Source organism: Gopherus flavomarginatus, chromosome 4 (genome assembly GCF_025201925.1).
Source record: "Gopherus flavomarginatus isolate rGopFla2 chromosome 4, rGopFla2.mat.asm, whole genome shotgun sequence".
Taxonomy (NCBI): domain Eukaryota; kingdom Metazoa; phylum Chordata; order Testudines; family Testudinidae; genus Gopherus; species Gopherus flavomarginatus.
The window spans coordinates 216,903,734-216,924,183 of record NC_066620.1 but is presented as its reverse complement, the minus strand read 5'-3'; the positions used below and the strand labels follow the sequence as shown (position 1 = coordinate 216,924,183).

At 70.2% G+C, this 20,450-nt stretch overlaps 1 protein-coding gene across 1 annotated transcript in view; it reads right to left on the bottom strand.

Moving 5' to 3' along the window:
- EMILIN1 (elastin microfibril interfacer 1) overlaps positions 1-19,763 on the bottom strand; it is a 30,107-nt gene extending 10,344 nt beyond the window's left edge. The window contains exons 1-3 of the mRNA XM_050948730.1: positions 19,523-19,763; positions 15,415-15,540; positions 6,385-6,593 (exon numbers count right to left, since the gene is read on the bottom strand). Of these exons, the coding sequence (XP_050804687.1) occupies positions 6,385-6,593; positions 15,415-15,540; positions 19,523-19,707 (520 nt within the window). The 5' untranslated portion in view covers positions 19,708-19,763. The remainder of the gene's footprint in view (positions 1-6,384; positions 6,594-15,414; positions 15,541-19,522) is intronic.
- Between the last annotated feature and the right edge of the window lie 687 nt (positions 19,764-20,450).

The window sequence follows — 20,450 nt, the reverse complement described above, 5'->3', positions numbered from 1 at the left end:
AGACCCCCCCACACCCGCAGCCTGCAGAGCAGAGCGCTGAGCCGGGCTCCCCCAGACCCCCCCACACCCGCAGCCTGCAGAGCAGAGCGCTGAGCCGGGCTCCCCCAGACCCCCCCACACCCCCCGCCTGCAGAGCAGAGCGCTGAGCCGGGCTCCCCCAGCCCCCCCCACACCCCCAGCCTGCAGACCAGAGCGCTGAGCCGGGCTCCCCCAGACCCCCCCACACCCGCAGCCTGCAGACCAGAGCGCTGAGCCGGGCTCCCCCAGACCCCCCCACACTCTCGGCCTGCAGAGCAGAGCGCTGAGCCGGGCTCCCCCAGCCCCCCCCCCACACTCTCGGCCTGCAGAGCAGAGCGCTGAGCCGGGCTCCCCCCAGCCCCCCCCCCACACCCCCGGCCTGCAGAGCAGAGTGCTGAGCCAGGCTCCCCCAGCCCCCCCCATACTCCCATCCTGCAGAGCAGAGCGCTGAGCCGGGCTCCCCCAGACCCCTCCACACCCCCAGCCTGCAGACCAGAGCGCTGAGCCGGGCTCCCCCAGACCCCCCCACACTCTCGGCCTGCAGAGCAGAGCGCTGAGCCGGGCTCCCCCCCCCCCCCCCCCACACTCTCGGCCTGCAGAGCAGAGCGCTGAGCCGGGCTCCCCCCAGCCCCCCCCCCACACCCCCAGCCTGCAGAGCAGAGCGCTGAGCCGGGCTCCCCCAGCCCCCCCCATACTCCCATCCTGCAGAGCAGAGCGCTGAGCCGGGCTCCCCCCAGCCCCCCCCCCCACACCCCCGGCCTGCAGAGCAGAGCGCTGAGCCGGGCTCCCCCAGCCCCCCCAACACCCCCATCCTGCAGAGCAGAGCGCTGAGCCGGGCTCCCCCAGACCCTCCCACACCCCCAGCCTGCAGAGCAGAGCGCTGAGCCGGGCTCCCCCAGACCCCCCCACACCCCCAGCCTGCAGAGCAGAGCGCTGAGCCGGGCTCCCCCAGACCCCCCCACACCGCCAGCCTGCAGAGCAGAGCGCTGAGCCGGGCTCCCCCAGCCCCCACCCACACTCCCAGCCTGCAGAGCAGAGCGCTGAGCCGGGCTCCCCCAGACCCCCCCACACCCGCAGCCTGCAGAGCAGAGCGCTGAGCCGGGCTCCCCCAGACCCCCCCACACCCGCAGCCTGCAGAGCAGAGCGCTGAGCCGGGCTCCCCCAGACCCCCCCACACTCCCAGCCTGCAGAGCAGAGCGCTGAGCCGGGCTCCCCCAGACCCCCCCACATTCCCAGCCTGCAGAGCAGAGCGCTGAGCCGGGCTCCCCCAGCCCCTCCCACACCCCCAGCCTGCAGAGCAGAGCGCTGAGCCGGGCTCCCCCAGACCCCCCCACATTCCCAGCCTGCAGAGCAGAGCGCTGAGCCGGGCTCCCCCAGACCCCCCCACACTCCCAGCCTGCAGAGCAGAGCGCTGAGCCGGGCTCCCCCAGACCCCCCCACATTCCCAGCCTGCAGAGCAGAGCGCTGAGCCGGGCTCCCCCAGACCCCCCCACAATCCCATCCTGCAGAGCAGAGCGCTGAGCCGGGCTCCCCCAGACCCCCCCACAATCCCATCCTGCAGAGCAGAGCGCTGAGCCGGGCTCCCCCAGACCCCCCCCCACCCCCAGCCTGCAGAGCAGAGCGCTGAGCCGGGCTCCCCCAGACCCCCCCACACCCCCAGCCTGCAGAGCAGAGCGCTGAGCCGGGCTCCCCCAGACCCCTCCACACCCCCGGCCTGCAGAGCAGAGCGCTGAGCTGGGCTCCCCCAGACCCCCCCACACTCTCGGCCTGCAGAGCAGAGCGCTGAGCCGGGCTCCCCCCAGCCCCCCCCCCACACTCTCGGCCTGCAGAGCAGAGCGCTGAGCCGGGCTCCCCCCGGCCCCCCCCCCCACACCCCCGGCCTGCAGAGCAGAGTGGCTGAGCCAGGCTCCCCCAGCCCCCCCCATACTCCCATCCTGCAGAGCAGAGCGCTGAGCCGGGCTCCCCCCAGCCCCCCCCCCACACCCCCGGCCTGCAGAGCAGAGCGCTGAGCCAGGCTCCCCCAGACCCCCAACACCCCCATCCTGCAGAGCAGAGCGCTGAGCCGGGCTCCCCCAGACCCCCCCACACCCCCAGCCTGCAGAGCAGAGTGCTGAGCCGGGCTCCCCCAGACCCTCCCACACCCCCAGCCTGCAGAGCAGAGCGCTGAGCCGGGCTCCCCCAGACCCCCCCACACCCCCAGCCTGCAGAGCAGAGCGCTGAGCCAGGCTCCCCCAGACCCCCCCACACCGCCAGCCTGCAGAGCAGAGCGCTGAGCCGGGCTCCCCCAGCCCCCCCCCACACTCCCAGCCTGCAGAGCAGAGCGCTGAGCCGGGCTCCCCCAGCCCCTCCCACACCCCCAGCCTGCAGAGCAGAGCGCTGAGCCGGGCTCCCCCAGACCCCCCCACATTCCCAGCCTGCAGAGCAGAGCGCTGAGCTGGGCTCCCCCAGACCCCCCCACACTCCCAGCCTGCAGAGCAGAGCGCTGAGCCGGGCTCCCCCAGACCCCCCCACAATCCCAGCCTGCAGAGCAGAGCGCTGAGCCGGGCTCCCCCAGACCCCCCCCCCACCCCCAGCCTGCAGAGCAGAGCGCTGAGCCGGGCTCCCCCAGACCCCCCCACACCCCCAGCCTGCAGAGCAGAGCGCTGAGCCGGGCTCCCCCAGACCCCCCCCCCACCCCCAGCCTGCAGAGCAGAGCGCTGAGCCGGGCTCCCCCAGACCCCCCCACACCCCCAGCCTGCAGAGCAGAGCGCTGAGCCGGGCTCCCCCAGACCCCTCCACACCCCCGGCCTGCAGAGCAGAGCGCTGAGCCGGGCTCCCCCAGACCCTCCCACACCCCCAGCCTGCAGAGCAGAGCGCTGAGCCGGGCTCCCCCAGACCCCCCCCCACCCCCAGCCTGCAGAGCAGAGCGCTGAGCCGGGCTCCCCCAGACCCCCCCACACCCCCAGCCTGCAGAGCAGAGCGCTGAGCCGGGCTCCCCCAGACCCCCCCACACCCCCAGCCTGCAGAGCAGAGCGCTGAGCCGGACTCCCCCAGACCCCCCCACACCGCCAGCCTGCAGAGCAGAGCGCTGAGCCGGGCTCCCCCAGCCCCCCCCCCACACTCCCAGCCTGCAGAGCAGAGCGCTGAGCCGGGCTCCCCCAGACCCCCCCACACCCGCAGCCTGCAGAGCAGAGCGCTGAGCCGGGCTCCCCCAGACCCCCCCACACTCCCAGCCTGCAGAGCAGAGCGCTGAGCCGGGCTCCCCCAGACCCCCCCACATTCCCAGCCTGCAGAGCAGAGCGCTGAGCCGGGCTCCCCCAGCCCCTCCCACACCCCCGGCCTGCAGAGCAGAGCACTGAGCCAGGCTCCCCCAGACCCCCCCACATTCCCAGCCTGCAGAGCAGAGCGCTGAGCCGGGCTCCCCCAGACCCTCCCACACCCCCCGGCCTGCAGAGCAGAGCGCTGAGCCGGGCTCCCCCAGACCCTCCCACACCCCCGGCCTGCAGAGCAGAGCGCTGAGCCGGGCTCCCCCAGACCCTCCCACACCCCCGGCCTGCAGAGCAGAGCGCTGAGTCGGGCTCCCCCAGACCCCCCCACACCCCCAGCCTGCAGAGCAGAGCGCTGAGCCGGGCTCCCCCAGACCCCCCCACACCCCCGGCCTGCAGAGCAGAGCGCTGAGCCGGGCTCCCCCAGACCCCCCCACACCCCCGGCCTGCAGAGCAGAGCGCTGAGCCGGGCTCCCCCAGACCCCCCCACACCCCCGGCCTGCAGAGCAGAGCGCTGAGCCGGGCTCCCCCAGACCCCCCCCACACTCCCAGCCTGCAGAGCAGAGCGCTGAGCCGGGCTCCCCCAGACCCCCCCAGACCCCCAGCCTGCAGAGCAGAGCGCTGAGCCGGGCTCCCCCAGACCCCCCCACACCCCCAGCCTGCAGAGCAGAGCGCTGAGCCGGGCTCCCCCAGACCCCCCCACACCCCCAGCCTGCAGAGCAGAGCGCTGAGCCGGGCTCCCCCAGACCCCCCCACACCCCCAGCCTGCAGAGCAGAGCGCTGAGCCGGGCTCCCCCAGACCCCCCCCACACCCCCAGCCTGCAGAGCAGAGCGCTGAGCCGGGCTCCCCCAGACCCCCCCACAATCCCAGCCTGCAGAGCAGAGCGCTGAGCCGGGCTCCCCCAGACCCTCCCACACCCCCAGCCTGCAGAGCAGAGCGCTGAGCCGGGCTCCCCCAGACCCCCCCCCCCACCCCCAGCCTGCAGAGCAGAGCGCTGAGCCGGGCTCCCCCAGACCCCCCCACACCCCCAGCCTGCAGAGCAGAGCGCTGAGCCGGGCTCCCCCAGACCCCCCCACACCCCCAGCCTGCAGAGCAGAGCGCTGAGCCGGACTCCCCCAGACCCCCCCACACCGCCAGCCTGCAGAGCAGAGCGCTGAGCCGGGCTCCCCCAGCCCCCCCCCCACACTCCCAGCCTGCAGAGCAGAGCGCTGAGCCGGGCTCCCCCAGACCCCCCCCACACCCGCAGCCTGCAGAGCAGAGCGCTGAGCCGGGCTCCCCCAGACCCCCCCACACTCCCAGCCTGCAGAGCAGAGCGCTGAGCCGGGCTCCCCCAGACCCCCCCACATTCCCAGCCTGCAGAGCAGAGCGCTGAGCCGGGCTCCCCCAGCCCCTCCCACACCCCCGGCCTGCAGAGCAGAGCGCTGAGCCGGGCTCCCCCAGACCCCCCCACATTCCCAGCCTGCAGAGCATAGCGCTGAGCCGGGCTCCCCCAGACCCCCCCACATTCCCAGCCTGCAGAGCAGAGCGCTGAGCCGGGCTCCCCCAGACCCCCCCCCCACCCCCAGCCTGCAGAGCAGAGCGCTGAGCCGGGCTCCCCCAGACCCCCCCACACCCCCAGCCTGCAGAGCAGAGCGCTGAGCCGGGCTCCCCCAGCCCCCCCCACACCCCCAGCCTGCAGAGCAGAGCGCTGAGCCGGGCTCCCCCAGACCCTCCCACACCCCCGGCCTGCAGAGCAGAGCGCTGAGCCGGGCTCCCCCAGACCCTCCCACACCCCCAGCCTGCAGAGCAGAGCGCTGAGCCGGGCTCCCCCAGACCCCCCCACACCCCCGGCCTGCAGAGCAGAGCGCTGAGCCGGGCTCCCCCAGACCCCCCCACACCCCCGGCCTGCAGAGCAGAGCGCTGAGCCGGGCTCCCCCAGACCCCCCCACACCCCCGGCCTGCAGAGCAGAGCGCTGAGCCGGGCTCCCCCAGACCCCCCCACACCCCCGGCCTGCAGAGCAGAGCGCTGAGCCGGGCTCCCCCAGACCCCCCCACACTCCCAGCCTGCAGAGCAGAGCGCTGAGCCGGGCTCCCCCAGACCCCCCCAGACCCCCAGCCTGCAGAGCAGAGCGCTGAGCCGGGCTCCCCCAGACCCCCCCACACCCCCAGCCTGCAGAGCAGAGCGCTGAGCCGGGCTCCCCCAGACCCCCCCACACCCCCAGCCTGCAGAGCAGAGCGCTGAGCCGGGCTCCCCCAGACCCCCCCACACCCCCAGCCTGCAGAGCAGAGCGCTGAGCCGGGCTCCCCCAGACCCCCCCACACTCCCAGCCTGCAGAGCAGAGCGCTGAGCCGGGCTCCCCCAGACCCCCCCACACCCCCAGCCTGCAGAGCAGAGCGCTGAGCCGGGCTCCCCCAGACCCCCCCACACCCCCAGCCTGCAGAGCAAAGCGCTGAGCCGGGCTCCCCCAGACCCCCCCACACCCCCGGCCTGCAGAGCAGAGTGCTGAGCCGGGCTCCCCCAGACCCCCCCCACACCCCCAGCCTGCAGAGCAGAGCGCTGAGCCGGGCTCCCCCAGACCCCCCCACACCCCCAGCCTGCAGAGCAAAGCGCTGAGCCGGGCTCCCCCAGACCCCCCCACACCCCCGGCCTGCAGAGCAGAGCGCTGAGCCGGGCTCCCCCAGACCCCCCCACACCCCCGGCCTGCAGAGCAGAGCGCTGAGCTGGGTTCCCTCCAGCCGGCACAGCCTTGGCCATCAGGCCCAGCTGAAGTGAGGCTGTGGGTCCTGTGTCCTGGGCCCCCCCGCTGGGCCGAGGCCTTTCCCTTCGGGGTGCAGTTGCCCAGGTGGCCACCAGCCGCTCTCAGCTGTGTCCCTTGGAGATGGGGGGTCCCAGCATGCAGTGGGGCCTGGCACTCGGGCAAGAGGGAGCATTGCATGCTGGGAGTGGGGGTTGAGGCCAGTGCCGTCTGGAAGGGCAAAGGGTGGGGAGCAGGGGGAGCCGGGAGACTCCATAACTCTGCCCCCAACGAGCCCCTCCCCACCTTCCCTCTCTGGTCCTCACTCCCAACCCCAGCGCCCCCCCACCTCACCTCTCCCCACACAAACCTGGCACCCGCCCCCCCGTCCCCAAACCATCGGTACCTTCTCCGCCCAGGCCGCTCAGGGAGTTCCCAAAGCCGGAGAGCGTGGGGCGGCTGGGCTTGGGGCGCGGGCGGGTGGTGGTGAGAGGGGGGCCCTGGGCCGGCCCCTCCAGGCAGTCGTCACCCGAGTAGCCGTGGCAGCACTTCCACTCCAGGTCCGACACTGTCTTATAGGCCACCTTGTAGCGGGGCCTCAGGTAACTGCGATACCTGCAGGGAGAGGGAGAATGGGTGAGACGCCAGCGCTGCCCACCGGGGGGCGCTGCCCCTGTCCCATGGTGATAGCGGGTGAAACGCCGGCGCTGCCCACCGGGGGGCGCTGCCCCTGTCCCATGGTGATAGCGGGTGAAACGCCGCTGCCCCGTACTGATAGCGGGTGAGACGCTGGTGCTGCCCACCGGGGGGCGCTGCCCCTGCCCCGTGCTGATAGCGGGTGAGATGCTGGTGCTGCCCACCGGGGGGCGCTGCCCCTGCCCCGTGCTGATAGCGGGTGAGACGCCGGTGCTGCCCCGTACTGATAGCGGGTGAGATGCCGGTTCTGCCCACTGGGGGGCGCCGCCCTTGCCCCGTGCTGATAGCGGGTGAGACGCCGGTGCTGCTCACCGGGGGGCGCTGCCCCGTGCTGATAGCGGGTGAGATGCCGGTGCTGCCCACCGGGGGGCGCCGCCCCTGCCCCGTGCTGATAGCGGGTGAGATGCCGGTGCTGCCCCGTACTGATAGCGGGTGAGACGCCGGTGCTGCCCACCGGGGGGTGCCGCCCCTGCCCCATGCTGATAGCGGGTGAGACGCCGCCCCTGCCCCATGCTGATAGCGGGTGAGACGCCGCCCCTGCCCCGTGCTGATAGCGGGTGAGATGCTGCACTTCATGGCTCCCCAGACCGGAAGGGCCCGTCGTGAGGAGCTGGCCTGACCCCCTGCCTAGCAGGGCCCAGGCCTGTCCCCGGAGCAGAGCTAGTAGAGAAACCGCCGGTGTGCTGGTGATGGAGGAGCCAGCCCAGCCCCGGGAATAGTGACTCGCTGTTAATCATTGATCTCCGCAGCATCAGCTTCTAGCCACTGGCTCTGTTCGACCTGCCTCTGCCAGCCTGACGAGGCCTGCAGGGAGGTGGCTCGGCCGGGAGGCTCCATCTCCCAGAAGCTACTGAAGCCAAACCAGGAGATTTGAGGCTGCTAAAAGTCCGGCATCACAGCAGGGCTAAGGCAGGGCCCTCCCTCCCCTGGCTCCGCGCCGCTCCCAGCATGTCCTGCAGCGGCTCCTAGGCAGCGGCGTGGCCAGGCGGTCTCCGCATGCTGCCCCTGCCCTGAGCACTGACTCTGCAGTTCCCTTTGGCCAGGAACGGGGAACCGCAGTCAGTGGGAGCTGCAGGGGTGGTGCCTGCAGGCAGGGGCAGTGCACGGAGCCACCTGGTCTCCCCTGAGCCTAGGAGCCGCTGCCGGACATGCCGGTCGCTTCAGGGAGCCACCTCAGGTAACCACCATCTGCCAGGAGCCCGCACCCCCTCCTGCACCCCACCCACCTTGCCCTAGGCCCCTCCTGCACCCAGACTCCCTCCCGGAGCCCACACCCCCTCCTGCACCCCAACCCCTGCCCCAGGCTCAGTCAAGCCCCATCCTGCACCCAAACTCCCACCCGGAGCCCACACCCCCTTCTGTACCCCACCCACCCTGCCCTAGGCCCCTCCTGTACCCAGACTCCCTCCCAGAGCCCACACCCCCTCCTGCATCCCACCCACCCTGCCCTAGTCCCCTCCTGCACCCAGACTCCCTCCCAGAGCCCACACCCCCTCCTGCACCCCAACCCCTGCCCCAGGCTCAGCTCGGAGCCCCCTCCCACACTCCAAACCCCTTGGCCCCAGCCCAGAGCCCGTACCCCCTCCTACACCCCCTGCCCCAGCCCAGTGAAAGAGAGAACGAGTGATGGGGGGGCTGGAGTGAGTGGAGGGGGCCTTGGAGAAAGGGCTGGGCAGGGGCAGGGCCTGGGGGAAGGGGGTGGGGCAAATGTGTTTGGGTTTGTGTAATTAGAGTTGGCAACTCTTTGGACTGTAACCTAGGGACTATTGCTAAAAGGACTTTTGGCAACTACAGGCTCATCTCTGCTGTGTGTGAACCTCAAGAACTGAATATTGATCTTTCAACCAACTCTCTCTCTCTTTTCTTTTTAAATACATTTTAGTTTAGTTAATGAGAACTGGCTGTAGTGTGTATTTTGGACCTGGGCGAGTGGCTGATCCTTTGGGATTGGAAGAACCTTTTCTTCTGTATGATGAGATCAGATTATTCAGGAATCATCATCATGTCTGACGGGTGTGTCTGGACGGAAGCCTGAGGCTGGGCACTTTAAGGGAACTGCCTTGTTTGGACTCTGAGTAACCAGTGAGGTGCTACAGAAGCTGTTCTCTGCTGGTTGGTAAATCTAAGTATTGGAATATCCACCAGCTTCTGGGGTTTGTCTGCCTCGGTTTGTTTGTAGTTCACCCTGATTGAGTGACCCCAGCTGGCTCCCCCGGGCAGCACCATCACCCCCCCCCCATAGGTACTTACACCCTGGGGTGAAGTCCCCCCTGAAACTTCCCTTTGAAAAGCTAAGTCCAGCAGAAACTTTCCAGTCACAAAAAACTGAACACACTTGCCCCTCCCTCTGCCCCACCCCTTCCATGAGGCCACACCCCTTCTCCCAGGCCCTGCCCCTCTCACTCCATCCCCCCCTCCCTCTGTAACTCACTCTCCCCCACCCTCACTCATTTTCAGTAGGCTGGGGCAGGGGGTTGGGGTGCAGGAGGGGGCTCAGGGCTGGGGCAGGGGGTTGGGGTGCAGAAGGGGGAGGGGTGTGACGTTATTGAGATAAACTGGGACCATTTAGAACATGGTTTGCAACCAAGGTCCTGTAGTGGCACCAAATCCTAGGTAAAGGGGGTCATATAAGGTGTCTAAGACCAGGTTATGGGTTGCTGGTTATGATCATGGTGTCTATATGTCTGTAGCATTTTGTAGTTGAAGTTATGAGTATTGGCTCTGTACTGTCTGTATTTCAAATTGGTGCTGCAGTTCTGGGTGATACCCCAGACAAGTGGGTGTTAGCTCTGCCTAGCCTGCTTCATGGCCCATTAAGGACCATCAGCTACAACTGACCCATTGAGAGGAGGCAGATACGCCTTGTGACTCAGCAGGGTGTGCAGGGACTGGCCCATGTGACTCCAGACTCCATTTTGCTGTAATTTTCCACAGTAAGAACAAAGAAGTGTTCTTACACCTGGAAGAGCCTATATAAGGCTGATGCCTCATCTCCATCTTGTCTTCAATCCTGCTTCCTACCTCTGGAGGGACTTTGCTACAAACTGAAGCTCTGAACAAAGGACTGAATGACCCATCCCAGCGGGGGATGTTCCAGAGACTTGATTTGAACCTGCAGTTTACTCCATCACTGCTACAAGCCTGAACTAAGAACTTTGCCATTACTGTATGGAATTGATTCCATTTAACCAATTCTAGCTCTCATCTCTATCTTTTTCCCTTTATGAATAAACCTTTAGGTTTTAGATTCTAAAGGATTGGCAACAGCGTGATTTGTGGGTAAGATCTGATATGTATATTGACCTGGGTCTGGGGCTTGGTCCTTTGGGATCCAGAGAACCTTTTTCTTTTATTGGGGTGTTGGTTTTCATAACCATTCATCCCCAGGACGGGTGGCACTGGTGGTGATACTGGGAGACTGGAGTGTCTAAGGAAATTGCTTGTGTGACTTGTGGTTGGCCAGTGGGGTGAAACCAAAGTCATTTTGTTCTGGCTGGTTTGGTTTGCCTTAGAGGTGGAAAAACCCCAGCCTAGGGCGGTAACTGCCCTGTTTGAGCAATTGGTCCTGAACTGGCACTCTCAGCTGGGTCCCGCCAGAACCACATCGTCACAAGGGGTGCAGGCTCTAGGAGGGAGTTTGGGTGCGGGAGGGGGCTCAGGGCTCGGGCAGGGTGTTGGGGTGTGGGAGGGGGCTCAGGGCTCAGGCAGGGGGTTGGGGTGCGGGAGGGGGTGAGGAGTAAAGGCTCTAGGAGGCAGTTTGGATGCGGGAGGGGGCTCAGGGCTCAGGCAGAGTGTTGGGGTGTGGGAGGGGGCTCATGGCTCGGGCAGGGGGTTGGGGTGCAGGAGGGGGCGAGGGGTACAGACTCTAGGAGGGAGTTTGGGTGCAGGAGGGGGCTCAGGGCTGGGGCAGGGGGTTGGTTTGCAGGAGGGGGCTCAGGGCTAGGGCACAGGGTTGGGGTGCAGGAGGGGGCGAGGGGTACAGGCTCCAGGCAGTGCTTACATCAGGTGGCTCCCAAGAAGCGGCACCATGTCCCTCCGGCTCGTCGGTGGCCTGGGAGCAGCTCCGCTGGTGCGGCCCCCCCAGCTCCCTTTGGCCGGGTGCCCCGCGGCCGCCCCTACACCGAGGAGCCGGAGGAATGTGCCGGCTGCTTCTGGAAGCTGCTCAGAGCCGGGTGGGAGCCTGCCAGCCCCACGCCAACTGGACTTTTCACAGCCTGGTGCTGAGCAGAGCTGCCAGAGCCCCTTTTGGACCCCACGTTCCGGTCAAACTGGCCGCCTGGGCCCAGCCCCTCGGGAACGGAGGCTCCGAACGGCGCTGTGGGTCCCCAGCGTTCCCAGCTGAACATTGCCTCAGGGCAGCTTTGGGAAAATGCTGCTTTGAACCAGCTTCTGCCCAATGACCCAAGCCCAGAACCGGGCCCCGCACCCTGGCAAAGCTTTTTTCACGTCCCCTCGGTTAGTTTGGAGTTTGGGTTTCTGCAGCCCTGCTCTGGCTTGGTTCTGGGTCTGCGGCTGTGGCTGCCTGCTGGCACGGTGTGGCCTGGGGCGCTGCGGGGCTGAGCGGTTCTCCTGGAGTCACTCATTCGCAGCCAGGTTTTCTAACCCTCGGCTCCTTCTCCGGGCTCTTCCCTGAGCCTGCGTGAGCAGCGGGCACCAGGCCTGGATCCAGGACCCAGCAGCGGTCGCACTGGTGCCCCATACATAGCGAGGCCGCAGGGCCCACCCTGGGAGAAGGGTGAGACCCCTGGGGGCCCAGCCCATGGGACGGCTCCTCCCAGAGGCCAACCCCGTGGGGCCGTGACGGGCAAACAGAGCCATGGAAATAGGGTAGGTTCTGGTCCCTCTGGGCCGGGCCAGGGCCATTGTCTCTGGAACCGTTCCCAGACATCCCCAGTAGGGGGCGCCCTGCCCCTTCCCTTGCTCCCGCGCAGCTGCTGCCCCTGGTCCCTGCTCTGCCCACTGCGCCCGGGGGCAGGGCGATGCCAGGCCCTATCCCCGCCATAGAGACCAGCCCCAGCCAGGCCCTATCCCCACCATAGAGACCAGCCCCAGCCAGGCCCCATCCCCTCCATAGAGACCAGCCCCAGCCAGGCCCCATCCCCGCCATAGAGACCAGCCCCAGCCAGACCCCATCCCCGCCATGGAGACCGTGAACCCAGCCCCAGCCAGGCCCCATCCCCGCCATAGAGACCAGCCCCAGCCAGGCCCCATCCCCGCTATGGAGACCAGCTCGCCCCCGGCCCCAGCCAGGCCCCATCCCCGCCATGGAGACCATGACCCCAGCTCGCCCCCGCCCCCAGCCAGGCCACATCCCCGCCATGGAGACCGTGACCCCAGCCCCAGCCCGCCCCCAGCCAGGCCACATCCCCGCCATGGAGACCGTGACCCCAGCCCCAGCTCGCCCCCAGCCAGGCCCCATCCCCGCCATAGAGACCAGCCCCAACCAGGCCCCAACCCCGCCATGGAGACCAGCCCCAGCCAGGCCCCATCCCCGCCATGGAGACCAGCCCCAGCCAGGCCCCATCCCCGCCATGGAGATGGTGACCCCAGCCCCAGCTCGCCCCCAGCCAGGCCCCATCCCCGCCATGGAGACCGTGACCCCAGCCCCAGCCAGGCCCCATCCCCGCCGTGGAGACCAGCCCCAGCCAGGCCCCATCCCCGCCGTGGAGACCAGCCCCAGCCAGGCCCCATCCCTGCCATGGAGACCAGCTCGCCCCCGGCCCCAGCCAGGCCCCATCCCCGCCATGGAGACCGTGACCCCAGCCCCAGCCAGGCCCCATCCCCGCTGTGGAGACCAGTCCCAGCCAGGCCCCATCCCCGCCGTGGAGACCAGCTCGCCCCCGGCCCCAGCCAGGCCCCATCCCCGCCATGGAGACCATGACCCCAGCCCCAGCCAGGCCCCATCCCCGCCATGGAGACCATGACCCTGGCCCCAGCCAGGCCCCATCCCCGCCATGGAGACCAGCTCGCCCCCGGCCCCAGCCAGGCCCCATCCCCGCCATGGAGACCAGCTTGCCCCTGGCCCCAGCCAGGCCCCATCCCCGCCATGGAGACCATGACCCCAGCTCGCCCCCGGCCCCAGCCAGGCCCCATCCATGCCATGGAGACCAGCTCGCCCCCGGCCCCAGCCAGGCCCCATCCCCGCCATGGAGACCATGACCCCGGCCCCAGCCAGGCCCCATCCCCGCCATAGAGACCATCTCGCCCCCGGCCCCAGCCAGGCCTCATCCCCGCCACAGAGACCATGACCCCAGCCCCAGCCAGGCCCCATCCCCACCATGGAGATCATGACCCCAGCTCGCCCCCGGTCCCAGCCAGGCCCCATCCCCGCCATGGAGACCATGACCCCAGCTCACCCCCAGCCCCAGCCAGGCCCCATCCCCGCCATGGAGACCATGACCCCAGCCCCAGCCAGGCCCCATCCCTGCCACGGAGACCAGCTCGCCCCCGGCCCCAGCCAGGCCCCATCCCCGCCATGGAGACCAGCTCGCCCCCGGCCCCAGCCAGGCCCCATCCCCGCCACGGAGACCATGACCCCAGCTCGCCCCCGGCCCCAGCCAGGCCCCATCCCCGCCATGGAGACCATGACCCCAGCTCACCCCCAGCCCCAGCCAGGCCCCATCCCCGCCATGGAGACCATGACCCCAGCTCGCCCCCGGCCCCAGCCAGGCCCCATCCCCGCCATGGAGACCATGACCCCAGCTCGCCCCTGGCCCCAGCCAGGCCCCATCCCCACCATGGAGACCATGACCCCAGCCCCAGCCAGGCCCCATCCCCGCCATGGAGACCAGCTCGCCCCCGGCCCCAGCCAGGCCCCATCCCCGCCATGGAGACCATGACCCCAGCTCACCCCCAGCCCCAGCCAGGCCCCATCCCCGCCATGGAGACCATGACCCCAGCTCGCCCCCGGCCCCAGCCAGGCCCCATCCCCGCCATGGAGACCATGACCCCAGCTCGCCCCTGGCCCCAGCCAGGCCCCATCCCCGCCATGGAGACCATGACCCCAGCTCGCCCCTGGCCCCAGCCAGGCCCCATCCCCGCCATGGAGACCATGACCCCAGCCCCAGCCAGGCCCCATCCCCGCCATGGTGACCATGACCCCAGCCCCAGCCAGGCCCCATCCCCGCCATGGAGACCAGCTCGCCCCCGGCCCCAGCCAGGCACCAGCAACGCACCCACCCCTACGCCTCTGCTCTGCACCCACCCCACCGTCCGGCAAGGGCCCCCAGAGCCCCTCTACCCCTCCAATCCCCAGGATTTCACACCCCCACTCCCAGGACCCCCTCCTTTCCCTCCCCAGGGTCGCTCCTCCCACCTCTCACCAGCCCCCCCACGGCACGCAGAGGTCATTGAGCTTCCCTCCGCTGGCAGCTCCCTGCCCCCCAGCCCCTTCCCCCGCCCCACAGAGCAGCACAACGCCCCAGCCCAGAACATATGTATCTTGGCCAGGACAGAGCCAGGCGCAGGGGCTACGCACACAAGGCCCTGTCGGTTCCCAGCCCTGGGCCCCCCCAGCCCTGCCAGCGCCCCTCACTCCCAACCCGCAGCCCCCTGCTAGCCCAGCCCTGGGCCCCCCCAGCCCTGCCAGCGCCCCTCACTCCCAACCCTGCAGCCCCCTGCTAGCCCAGCCCTGGGCCCCCCCAGCCCTGCCAGCGCCCCTCACTCCCAACCCTGCAGCCCCCTGCTAGCCCAGCCCTGAGCCCCCCCAGCCCTGCCAGCGCCCCTCACTCCCAACCCGCAGCACCCTGCTAGCCCAGCCCTGGGCCCCCCCAGCCCTGCCAGCGCCCCTCACTCCCAACCCGCAGCCCCCTGCTAGCCCAGCCCTGGGCCCCCCCAGCCCTGCCAGCATCCCTCACTCCCAACCCGCAGCCCCCTGCTAGCCCAGCCCTGGGCCCCCCCAGCCCTGCCAGCGCCCCTCACTCCCAACCCTGCAGCCCCCTGCTAGCCCAGCCCTGGGCCCCCCCAGCCCTGCCAGCGCCCCTCACTCCCAACCCTGCAGCCCCCTGCTAGCCCAGCCCTGGGCCCCCCCCAGCCCTGCCAGCGCCCCTCACTCCCAACCCTGCAGCCCCCTGCTAGCCCAGCCCTGGGCCCCCCCAGCCCTGCCAGCGCCCCTCACTCCCAACCCGCAGCACCCTGCTAGCCCAGCCCTGGGCCCCTCCAGCCCTGCCAGCGCCCCTCACTCCCAACCCGCAGCCCCCTGCTAGCCCAGCCCTGGGCTCCCCCCAGCCCTGCCAGCATCCCTCACTCCCAACCCTGCAGCCCCCTGCCAGCCCAGCCCTGGGCCCCCCCAGCCCTGCCAGTGCCCCTCACTCCCAACCCGCAGCCCCCTGCTAGCCCAGCCCTGGGCTCCTCCAGCCCTGCCAGCGCCCCTCACTCCCAACCCGCAGCCCCCTGCTAGCCCAGCCCTGGGCTCCCCCCAGCCCTGCCAGCATCCCTCACTCCCAACCCTGCAGCCCCCTGCCAGCCCAGCCCTGGGCCCCCCCAGCCCTGCCAGTGCCCCTCACTCCCAACCCTGCAGCCCCCTGCTAGCCCAGCCCTGGGCCCCCCCAGCCCTGCCAGCGCCCCTCACTCCCAACCCGCAGCCCCCTGCTAGCCCAGCCCTGGGCTCCCCCCAGCCCTGCCAGCATCCCTCACTCCCAACCCTGCAGCCCCCTGCCAGCCCAGCCCTGGGCCCCCCCAGCCCTGCCAGTGCCCCTCACTCCCAACCCGCAGCCCCCGGGGCCCTTGCACCCACACTCACGTCACAATGCGCGGGCACTGGAGCTGGCCCCACCCGCAGGGCTGGTAATCGGGTTTGACGAAGGTGTCCACGCCGTCCTCCACCACGCAGCTCACCGTGCGCGTCACCACATAGGCGCACCAATTCCTGCAGCAGGCGTCAGTGTCAGGTCCAGTAGGCACAAGGTGCATCCCCTGCCCCCTACATGCAGCAAGCCCCCCGCTGGGTGCAGTGAGTCCCCCCCCGGCCCCCTGTGCATCGAGGGCTCCCCTGCCCTGGTGCAGCAAGAGCCCCTCCCTCCCACCATGGTGCAGTGAGGCGCCCCCCCCGGTGCAGTGAGCCCCGTGAGCTGGTGCAGTGAGCCCCCTCCCCCCAGTGCAGTGAGTCCCCCACCTGGTGCAGCAAGTCCCCCGTCCCCCAGTGCAGCGAGAGCCCCCCCCCAGTGCAGCGAGGGGCTCCCCACCTCCCTGGTGCAGTGAGCTTCCACCCCCCCGGGAGCTGCTGGTCACAGCTCACTGCAGATGGGACAATGATCCTGTTACGGGCCCCCCCCCAACTCCCTTTGATCTCTGCCCTGCCCTGTGCCCCTGGCAGCAGCCAGCCCCTTTGATCACAGAGGGGAACCAGCAGGGTCACGAGCAGGATGACGCAGGGGAGGGGGGCAGGAGGAGCCATGCCCCCCCCCAAGCCTCCCAGGAACTTGGGGCAAAGATCAGTTCTGCCCCCCCTGCCCCCCCAGCCTCTCCAGCCCAGAGTCACTGCCAGACCCCCAACTGACTGTGGGGTGGCAGCAGGACTGTCTGCCCATTGCAGGGACCCCACTGGCTGGGAGGCTGGGGCAGGTCTAGCCTTGGCACCAGGGGGCATTTGGGCGGGTGGGGGCAGTAGAGTGCGGGGGGCTCAGCAGGGGGCTCTGTGCTCCCAGACCCGACTGGGGGGCTCAGCAGGGGGCTCAGTGCTTCCAGGCCCGGCTGGGGGGGCTGTGCTGCAGGAAGTGGGGGGCTTTGCGGGGGGCTCTGTGCTCCCAAACTGGGCTGGGGAGCTCAGCAGAAGACGAGGGGCTCAGCGGGGGGCTCAGCGCTCCCAGAACAGGCTGGGGGGCTCAGCAGAGGGCGGGGGGCTCAGCAGGAGGCTCAGTGCTCCCAGAACAGGCTGGGGGGCTCAGCAGAGGGCGGGGGGCTCAGCAGGGGGCTCAGCGCTCCCAGAACAGGCTGGGGGGCTCAGCAGAGGGCGGGGGGCTCAGCAGGGGGCTCAGCGCTCCCAGAACAGGCTGGGGGGCTCAGCAGAGGGTGGGGGGCTCTGTGCTCCCAGGCCCACCTGGGGGGCTGTGCTGCAGGGAGCGGGGGCTCTGCGCTCCCATACTGGGCTGGGGGGCTCAGCAGAGGGCAGGGGGCTCAGTGGGGGACTATGTGCTCCCTGGCCTGACTGGGGGGCTCAGCAGAGGGTGGGGGGCTCTGCGGGGGGCTCTGTGCTTCCAGGCCCGGCTGGGGGGCTGTGCTGCAGGAAGCGGGGGGCTCAGCGGGGGGCTCAGTGCTCCCAGGCCCGGCTGGGGGGCTGTGCTGCAGGGAGTGGGGGGCTGTGCGTGTTCCAGGCGGCCTGGCGGGATCCCAGCCTCCCTCCCAAATTCCTGCTCTTGGACACAAGCCGCTTCCCTTCCTGTCCCGAGTGCGGGGCTGCGCCGCGCCTACTGCCTGCTCCAGGGCTGAGGGGCTCTGCCCCTCCTGCAGCTGGGACTCCCCCCCAGGGGTGCCTGGCCCCGTGGGGTCATACAGAGCAATGCCAGGCCCTTGCGCCGGGCACGGACCTGGCTGGGGGTCCCTGCGTCGCTGGGGGGGGGGGCGCCTGCCCCAGAGCGCAGTCCCGGGTGGTGTGCGGAGCTACCCGTGGCCCAGTCCCCTCTGGCAGGCACCAAACGGGCCAGGCGGAGCCACGGGGCCCGGCAGGCTGGGGAGTGAGGGGGGCCTGGCCCTGTCCTGTGGGTCACTAAGCCCCTCCAACCCCTCCTCCTCTCACAGCTTTGCGGGGGGGTCCTCCCACCCCTTGCCAGCCCCTGGGGCGTCTGGCTGCCCCCCACCTCCCCGGGCTGGGTGGGGCTGGGTCCCGCTCTGCCCCGCCTGGCTGAGGCTGCTCCCGGGGTGCGGGCAGGGGCTGCCCGGTGCCCAGGCCGGTGCCCAGCGAGGCCGAGTGCCCTGGCCCCGCTGCCGATGTAGCTGCAGCTCGGCGGATGTGTGAGCCACAGCCAGAGTCAGCCGCCCCCCTGCCTGGGAGTGCCCCCCCTGCCCCCTGACCGTGCCCCTCTCCCTTCCCCGACAGGGTCCCTCCCCCTCCTCCTGATAGTGCCCCCATCCCCCTACCCCCCAACGGTGCCCCCCATCCCCCTGCCACAGACAGGTCCTCTCCTCCTATCCCCCGACAGTGCCCCCATTCCCCTGCCCCTGACAGGGCTCCTCCCCCTGCCCCCCAACAGTGCCCCGTCCCCCTACCCCCGACAGTGCCCCCATCCCCCTGCCCCCTGACAATGCCCCCATCCCCCTGCCCCCGACAGGTTCCCTCCCTCTACTTCCAACAGTGCCCCCATCACCCTGCCCCCCAACAGTGCCCCTCCCCCTGTCCCCCAACAGGGCTCCCCATCCCCCTGCCCTCCGATAGGGCCCCCCTGTCCCTGACAGGGCTCCCATCCCCTTACCCCCAACAGTGCCCCTGCCCCTGACAGTGCCCCCATCCCCCACCCCCCGACAGTGCCCCCAGTCCCCCTGCCCCCAACAGTGCCCCCCTGCCCCCTGACAATGTCCCTCCCCCTGCCCCCCAACAGGGCCCCTGTCCCCCTTGACACAGCCCCCACACAGAGCCCCCGCCCTTGCCAGAGCCCCGCTCCCTGGGTGCAGGCTCCATCTGGCTGCGGCTCCACACTCCCTGGGCCCCTCTCGCTAGGGGCTGGCGTGGGGCCAGCCCAGCCCAGGCTCACTCAGCGCTTCCCCATCGCCCCACACCCCAGGCTGCCGCAGGCGCCCCGAGAGCAGGGCCCAGCCAGGGTGCCTGGGCCTGGCCTGTAGGGCGGGGGCCAGTCGGTCTGCTCCAGAGCCCCCCAGCGCCCCAGTCAACGCACTGCAGCCCTGGGGGATCCTGGGGGGGTGCCACATCCCCTCCCCTGCCCCCACGGAGCCTCCCCCACATGCATGTGGTCCCCCCATTTCCCCCCGAGCACCCCCCAATCACACGCACTGCTGAGCATTTCCATGCCCTGGGCACATACCCCCTGCAGGGCACAGCACAGCCAAGCCACCCGTCTCCCTCCCCCCCAAGCCCCCAACCTCTCTCCCCTCTGCTCCCAAATCCTCTGTGCCCCCTGGCTCCCCCGCCCCCTGGCTCCCCCACCCCCCCACTCCTCCACCCCCCCACTCTCCACTCACTCTCCCCCCTGCCCTCCTACTCCCTCCCCCTGCTACCCCCCAATCCCCCCACACGGCCAACTCCTCCCTACCCCCAGCCCCCTACACCACACCTCCCCCCCTGCCCCGGTCTGAGGCTCTCCATGTGCCTCACACACAGGAATCTGTGCATGTCCCGGGTCAGTGTCACTCCCCCACTCTATGCCTGGGGAAACTGAGGTACAGATCAGGGCCATGACCTGCCTGAGGTGGTACTGTGTCCTGGGGCTGCCAGATGCCCCCAAAGTGACCTGGCCCCAAGATGTGCCGCACTCAGCCATGGCTGACACCACAAAATGATCCATAGAGAGACTAGCCCCCCTGCCCTGGGGGGATCCCCAGGACGCCCCCTCCAGCCCAGGCACCTCCCTGGGAATCTCCTCGTCTCCATGGGGTGGGGGAGCCCCCCGGATGCCCTCCCAGCTCTCCGTGCTGGTTCCCAGGGTGCCCCCCTCATGCTCCAGGTCACCGAGCTCCCTGCCTCCAGTGAGCGGGACCCCTGGGGCCAGGACCCATGGCACCCCCGGGCTGCCAGGGCTCACAGTGAGAAGCCCTCCGCCCCACAGGCCCAGGCCCCTCAGCATCTCTGACCCCTGGGCCAGAAGGGCAGGGTAAGTGCCCCACGGCTGCCCTGGGCTCAGCTCTCAGCTGTGGGACCAACCTGCCCCCTCCCCTCCGCCTGCCCTGGCGCGGCCCCTTACCTGTGCCGGCTGGCGGCCCGGGCACCCGGCTGTGCCTGCGGGGTCCCCTGGGCAGCGGGGGCCGGGCCCTGGCTCAGGGGCACGGCCCCCCCGGTGTAGAGGCTGTAGCGGGGCGGGTAGTTGGCGGCCCAGGCCACCCCGGCCAGGAGGCAGCAGAGGCTGCCCCAGAGCCACGCCACGGCCATGCTGGGCGTGAAGGCGTCGGGCCGTCCCACTCAGCCGCTCATGGCTCAGCCTCGGCTCCCCGCGCCCGCCGTCCACACGTCCCCGCTGGGGCTGGCCTCTCCCCCGCCCCCCTCCAGCTGTCAGCCCCGCCCGCCCCCACTTCCTTCCCTCCTTCCCCCAGCCCTGGCCGGCTCAGCGCCCCCACCCCACCCAGGGCCACCTTGACCCTTTGTTCCCCCAGCTCCTGCGAGGGGCTTTTCTGCAGCTCCAGGTCCTGCTCCCCCCTCCCCCTCCCCCGCCCAGCTCTGCAATCACATCTGCTTCTCGTTAAGGCCGGACGCCAACACGGACGGGGAGAAAACACAGAAAACGGGAAAAGCAAGAGAGGCCGGGCAGGGGGCCAGGGGCCGCGCAGCAGCCAGGACGGCAAGCGCTACTGAGTGGGGTCCCTGCCGGGCCCGGGCCGAGCCCCACCGCAGCAACCGCAGCTCTGCCACGGCACCCCCAGCCCCGCCACGGCAACCGCAGCTCTGCCACGGCACCCCCAGCCCCTCCACGGCACCCCCCAGCTCTGCCATGGCACCCCCATCCACACCACAGCACCCCCCAGCTCTGCCATGGCACCCCCAGCCCCTCCACAGCACCCCCCAGCTCTGCCACGGCACCCCCAGCCCCTCCACAGCACCCCCCATGGCACCCCCATCCACACCACAGCACCCCCCAGCTCTGCCATGGCACCCCCATCCCGGCCATGGCACTCCCC